A 7,511-nucleotide genomic window follows, 5' to 3' on the forward strand; every position below is an offset into this window, starting at 1 on the left:
AATCTTCACAAAGACCTCTCCGTGGGTTCTTTTTCTGTCTCTTATAAGGACACACTCATTGGATTTAGGGCCCACCCTCATCCAGGGTGATCTCATCTCAATCTTCACCTTTATTACATCTGTAAAGATCCTGTTTTCAAATAAGGTCATATTCTGAGCTTCTGGATGGACTTGGATATTTGGGGGGACACTATTCAACCCACAACACCAAGTTTCTTTACCTGTTGCTCATAGTTCTTTTACAAAACATTGAAGTGACCAGAAATCAATGATCAAATAACTGGTTTATTACAACAGTAGATTTCAAAATGTGGTGAATTGACTAAATACTTTGAACTGTCACCTCTACTAGAAGCATTGAGTAATTCTCCGTATAATAAATCAAATCTCTTTTGAAAATGCACACCTTTGACAAAATTGCATTGAGTGATTAATTAATTTCCTGACACTCTCCTTCACATCTTTGTTTCTGAGGCTATAGATTAGAGGGTTCAGCATGGGGATCACCACGGTATAAAATAAAGAACCTACTTTGATTATGAGCCATGAGTTTTTGGAGTTGGGTACACAGTAAAGGAACAGGACGGTCCCGTGGAAGATGGTGATGGCAGTCAGGTGGGAGGCACAAGTGGAGAAGGCTTTTTGGCGCCCACCAGCAGAAGGCATTTTTATGACAGTGACAAAAATAAAAATATAAGTAGTGAGGATGATTACCAGGCTGCTCACCTCATTGAACATGGCGATGGCAAAACAAAGCACTTGGCTAATGTAGGTGTCAGAGCAGGACACAGAGACAATGACAGAGTGCTCGCAGACAAAATTATTTATGATGTTAGAGCCACAGAAGGACAATGTCAGGAGAAAATAGGTGAGTGTCAGGGAAGAGACTATACCCCATGAGTAGGGCCCTGCCACTAACGATGCACACAGCTTTTGGGACATGACAGCTTTGTAGAGTAGAGGGTTACAAACTGCCACAAAGCGGTCATAGGCCATCACTGCCAACATGAACGTTTCTGACACTGCAAATATACAAGCCAAGAGGAATTGCACTATGCAGCCTATGAAAGAGATGGTTCTGTCTTCCACAACCAAGTTCTCCAACAGTTTGGGGGTAACTGTAGTGGAGTAACAGAAGTCGACAAAGGACAAGTGGCTCAGGAAAAAGTACATGGGGGTGTGGAGTTGGGGACTGACCCTGATGATCATGATCATGCCCAGGTTCCCCACCACAGTGACGGTGTAGACGGTCAGGAATAGCAGGAACAAGGGAATCTGCAGATCCGGATATTCTGAGAAGCCCAAGAGGGTGAATGTGGCTCCAGTACTGTGGTTTCCTTCCAGGAGCAACATGCTTGTGGTTGGAGAAGAATCTGAAATAATACTAAAAACAGTAGCAATGATGATCGTGATCATGCATTTCTATTGCACTTATCACGTGGCAGGCATTGTGCTAAAACCTTAAAATGCATTGATTGAAATCTTCAAATAGCACTGTGAATCGTAAAACAAGGAGCTTCATATTTTACTTAAGGATGGGGAGGCATATATAAGTTAAGGAACTCGTTTGAGATCGCACAGCTTACCAGTGATGAGCTCGGTTTTGAAATTGATCCTGAGTGGCAGAACTCCAATTAAATTTAGGGAACAGACAGAAAACTACACCACATTGTTGTAGACCACATGTATTTTTCACAGTTCCATCATTCTGAAGATCTGCCCTTTTTCAGGGGGTTAATATAACAATGCAGCTAAATGTAGCACTCAAATTTATAAAGCGAGGATCAGATGTAAAACATTAGAGGCGATAACACTTTGATAGTTATGATGTTCAACCCCAGGCTCAAGGAAGGCAGCATTTATAAGGCACCGCAAGAATTTCCGTGTTTTGAAAAAAATATGTGGATGTGGACAGAACATAGCCCCGCATATCTTCAAGCTTTCCACTGATTCTATCCAAATGCTACAATAATTACTTCAGTGTTCCAAAAACAATGCAGGAACCTGGTAAAATAATAAAGTCGCACTTGTGACATGTTTTCCCCCCACTTCTGTGTTTTCTTTCCTACTTAACTATTTTCTCACTTAGTGTCACTAATGCTTTCCTTTTTTTTTTTAAGTTTATTATTTATTTATTTTTTTTTTACTTTGAGAGAGAGCATGAGGGGAGGGGCAGAGGAAAAGGGAGAGAGAGAATCCCAAGCAGGTTTTGCACTGTCAGCGTAGAGCCCAACATGGGACTAGGTCTCACCAATAGTGAGATCATGACCTGAGCTGAAGTCAAGAGCTGGACGCTTAACTGACTGAGCCACCCAGGTGTCCCTTGCTGCTTTCAACAATACTCATCTAGATCCCTTAATTATTATCTTTTTAACTTTCTATTATTTTTAATCTGATAACTTTACTAGGCATGTATGATATTAAATACTCATAGAATATCTAAATTAAATTAAAAACGACATGTTTTGCTCAAGCTTCTCAAGCTAGACGTTACAGCAATAAGCAGCAATGGTTACATTATGACCCGGAAAATTTCTGGTGGGGCCATTGGTTTTGATTAACGTTATATATGTGATTATCTTGTTTTGAGTTATGCCATCTTTGTTTACTTGTACCTGTTATTTTGAGAAAGCAGAAGCATTTTTGTTCACAAGCAGTCCTTAGCCACAGAAGTATCTTTAACCATTTAACAATATTTTTTTGTTTTTTTTTGAAACAATAAGTTAGCCAGTAACAGGCACATGTCTAAAATATTCAGGTTAATTAAAATATATTAGCATGAATCTCATAAACAAAGACATCATTTTAGTTTTGTCTGACCAGGTCAAGGTAGAAAGAAACTATAATTTCCCTCATAGCTAAATGCTGGTTTTTGATATTCAACAACATGTGCTTTCTATGTGCAGAGAAGGAATGGGTGGGAAAGGGACAAAAGCTAATGACAGTCCAGCATAATGAAAGAAGCCCGAGCTTGGGAACCTAGATTTGAATTCAATTTCAGGCTTTGTCACTTACTCTGTGATCTTTGATGAATTAAATTTTCTGAACCTCAGTTTTGTCAGCAATAATGACATGATGATACATGTTGCATGCGTGTATCAACATTATTTTAGCGAATGATGTTAACGTACTTAGCACTGAGTCTGAAAACTGTGGAATCCAGTAGGTATGGGCTTCCACACCCTCACTGTTTAAAAAAAAAATTCTTAGTGCTATCACTAATTAATATTATTTTAAAGCCCTTGTATTATTTTTTTTAAATCTAAGAAATAGGTCAAGGGCCAAAGTGGGCAGCCGCAGATAGGTGGGTACATCTGGGATGCCACAGGGAAGCCCAGGTCTCTTTCCTGAATCTCCACTTGACCCTGATCATCTGAATTTTCCAGTTACTGTCTTTCAATAAATTCCCTGTGTTTTCCCCTTTGCTTTCTCATTATTATCTGATTCTTTCTTGTCCTCTCTTTATAATATCAGGTTGGCACCCATGGAGACTTGGCAAAGTGCAATCATTACCCAGCTGGATTATAGTAGCTTAAACACAGCTAGCTTCCCTGGAGTGCTTCTAGCTTGCACTGGAAGAACATCAAATTCTTCTTCCCTTGATTACTGTGGCTATTAGGACAGCCTTTAGCTCTGACAACTTGGATTTCTTCCTATTGACTAATTTATCAAATCAAAATTTCTATGCTCAATTCCACCTAAGGCCTGACCCGAGCCATTTCCCAACATCTAACCTCCTTTAATGCCAATATCCATGGCTGATCATCAACAACACGTGCTCATTTGTTCTATGGTTTATGTGATTTTTCTTTCCTTTGACCTGAAATATTCTCTTTTTCTCCCGTGTGTTGATGCAGCACTTGCATTACATGAAAACTACTATCACAAAGAAACCTTCCCGTTTCACTCCAGCAGTATTTTCTACATTCTTGCTGTACTTACGGACATTATTCTCAGGAGATCAAAATGTCATGACCTGTTGCGTTCACTACGACTTTATACATGTTATTCTTATCTCCTATCTATAGGACTTTGAGATGTCGAGGACAGTCTCAGTTTTTACAATATTCTTTTGAAATGTTCAGTGTGATTCTACTATGCTAGGAGCATGGTAGCGCTTCTCGAAGTAAAAATTGGGATGATACCCTAGCGAAGGGGGAAGAAATCACAGCTCATCAGCGGGAGCTGTTAGAAAGACCGACTTCAGAGACATTATGTCATTTAGACCAGCAAAGAGTATTCCCTGTCTCAAAGGCTGCAGGTCCCCCATATAAATGAAAGATTACACAAAATAGATCAGCCAGCCTGATACCAACTCACCTGAAGATCCTGTGCTATTATTAACAGTCTCCAAGGAAGTTCCAACTCAGAATTCAAACGTTATTAAACATATTAAGCGGTTGGTAAATATTGCAGGAGTAGAGAATAAATTTTAATTAGTGTGACAGGATTATATTTCTTAGTATCCAGAGAAACTCAGAGAAAGGGGAGAGAGAAAGAGAGAGAGAATCTGACTCCTAGGACCGAAATGTAGGGTTTATGTATGCTTCCATGACCTCAGAGATTTAGACCCTAGAGAATTAGTACTCAACTTTTATTTTTACATCACAAACTCAGAAATGAGATTGCGTGCTAGCTTGTGTGGCGTTTTACAAGAATGCAATTTCTTCTAAATCACTGGAGACAATGTCACCAAGTCTACAGCATGAATTTCTTTTAAAAATGTAATTATAGAAAATATACAAACTGACTTGGAAAATATGGTAACTACAGTAAACAAAGGTAAGGATAAATCAGCCAATATGCAACCATTCAGAGATAACCGTTATTAACATTCACTGTATGATTTTTCTCTTTTTCTATGCAAAATATATTTGTTGTGAGATGTATAAACAACAGAACTTGGATTCTGGATTTTTCATTTAACATAAAATAATCATTTTTGTCCTTGGAAATATTGATTTGCTTCATTGAGATAAATGTGTGTGTGTGTGTGTGTGTGTGTGTGTGTGTGTGTGTTTCAAATATGGGCAATCTATTCTTCTAAGTTTGTACTAATACAGTTGAATATTATAATCTTTTTGTGTCCATACGTTTTTAAAAATGACTAAGTATTTTGGTTTTTTTAATTTGTTTAAGTTTATTTATTTATTTATTTATTTATTTATTTATTTATTTTGAGAGAGAGAGAAAGAGCTGGAGCAGGAGTCAGGGAGAGGCACAGAGAGAGAGGCAGAGAGGGAATTCAAGCAGTCTGCACACAGTCAGTGCAGAGCCTGAGGCAGGGCTTGATCTCATCACTGCGAGATCATGACCTGAGCCAAAATCACGTTGGATGCTTAACCAACTGAGCCACCTACTCACCTGACAAATGTATTTTGGAAGCATGTTTAACTCTCTAAAAACAATGGGTTCCAACCAATCCATTGGTTCTACTTTACCTGAATACCACCCAATTAGATCCATTCAACACTCTCCCTGGGCCCCTGAAAACCTATCTCTTACCCTACTCTTGCAGGGACCCTAACACAACAGAGGCTATTTATCACAAGGAATAGAAACATTTGTGGTAAGTGACATGAATCCCAGAGGTCTGCATTGTCATTCTCACACTGGGGTAGGCATCAGTTCCGCTCTGCCTCTGCTCCCCACCACTACACCTCTGCACACTGGAAATGTGAATTCTTTCTGATTTCCTTTCACAATTAGAAAGGTAAATAATACATTTGCCAAATCAATGTTTGCGTGTTGTGTGCCTTAAGCCATATTCATCTGACTGAGGCTACTATTTGGTTGAGTTTTCCATGGTCTATGGTTATTCTCCAAGATCCATCTGGTTGCCTCTTGCTTGAAGAACTCTTCATATGACTTCTTTTACTGGCAGTCACCAGCTGTTCCTTCACATTCACATTTTTTTGCTGGTTCGGGGAACAAGCTGAGGAGATTTGGCCCTTGCAGAGGGTCAATACTGAGAAAATAATCTAGCAGTGCTTTGTGGAGACACAGGAAATTTATTTGATAAAGTTGTCTAAAAATTTAGTGATGGGAGTGCCTGGGTGGCTCAGTTGGTTACACGTCCAACTCCTGATTTTGGCTCAAGTCACGATATCATGGTTCGTTAGATGGAGCCCCGTGTCTGGCTGGCTCTGCCATGAACAATATGGATCCTGCTTGGGATTTTCTCTCTCTCTCCGTCTCTGCCCTTCTCCCCATCTCTCTCTCAAAGTAAATAAACATTTTTAAATGTTTAAAAAAAGAATTTACTGGTAAATTGAAAAGTAAAGAAATCCTAAACTCTGTAATCTTTCCCTACAGAGCCTTTGTTATGTTCTAGGTTGCTGTGGGAGGCTGGGTATGTGAACCAGAGAGACAGATTGAAATGTCCTACGGAAATGTCATGGTGTTTAAGAAAAAAATATCTCACAAGAGAATTGAGACCTTGCTCAAAGGTTTGACCATCTCTCCCCTCTCACAGTATTTGTCTGGCTATTAAGCTGCAGAAGAGAAAGTTAAACTCCAACACGAGAAGGACAGAACACAAACACTACACATTTTAAGATCTGAGGGAGCTACATAGGAGCTAGGTCTCTCTCAAAAGCCAGCTACGCTGAAGGAACAGGGATGGATCATGGGATGATTTTAATGGTTTCTTTCCTATTCTCGGAGAACCTCTCTTCCCCCTCTTATATCAGCAAGACTTCTATGACTTCTGTGACTTTTATGACAAATCATTCTTCTAATCTGCCTCTGTTTAGAGCCAAGAGTACTTCATTTCTTGTCCTCACCAAACATTTACTCATGGATACAGCATCTGTCTTTTCTCAGAATTCATAACAATTTGAAAACCATTCTTCCATAAACAAGCGTCACCCTTACCTCAAATCTCAAAAGGACAATTACACGACAGGACGATTATACCTCATCGGTACAGTTTTCAAAGTCTTGGTAACATAGATGCTATAAGATTACCAAAGGCACAATGCAAAAGATTTAAGTATATTAACAAGTTTATATAGTAGCATATTTTATTCATTTACGTAAATTTAAGTTTCTCTATGTTAAACTGACAAAAACTTGTCATATCTTTCCTACCAACTCTTGTTTATCCTTGATAGGTTTATAGAAAGAGCTCTTCATGAAAGACAAACTACTCCTTCTAGAGAAATCACTTTTTAAAGGAAAGAAGTCAAAAAAAGTTTATAAAAGGCAAAAATATCCCTCACGCACTATTTTTCCTATTCTTTTCCATTTCCTATATTACTGCATGTACCAGAGAGAACAATTTTTTCTTCAGTTAAAATAAATAAGTCGGATTTCGTATCTTATGGATGAATACTGAAAAAGAGAATTGTTGAGGTCCATGGGAAGTGTTCACATAACTTCAGAAGACACAGCTAAACTGTTCCCAAAGTGGTTTTATGTTTTACCCCCATCAGAAATGCGTGAGCAATCTGCTTGCTCCACATTTTCACCAGTACATGGTATTTCAGTTTTATTTATTTTAGCCATTC

The 7,511-nt window shown here is 38.7% G+C and overlaps 1 protein-coding gene across 1 annotated transcript; it reads right to left on the reverse strand.

Moving 5' to 3' along the window:
• Positions 1-381: 381 nt before the first annotated feature.
• On the reverse strand, positions 382-1,353 carry LOC132660682 (olfactory receptor 5D3-like). The gene has a single exon (XM_060604467.1). The coding sequence runs from the start codon at positions 1,351-1,353 to the stop codon at positions 382-384; it is 972 nt and encodes a 323-aa protein (XP_060460450.1).
• Between the last annotated feature and the right edge of the window lie 6,158 nt (positions 1,354-7,511).

Source organism: Panthera onca, chromosome D1 (genome assembly GCF_046562875.1).
Source record: "Panthera onca isolate mPanOnc1 chromosome D1, mPanOnc1 haplotype 2, whole genome shotgun sequence".
NCBI lineage: Eukaryota > Metazoa > Chordata > Mammalia > Carnivora > Felidae > Panthera > Panthera onca.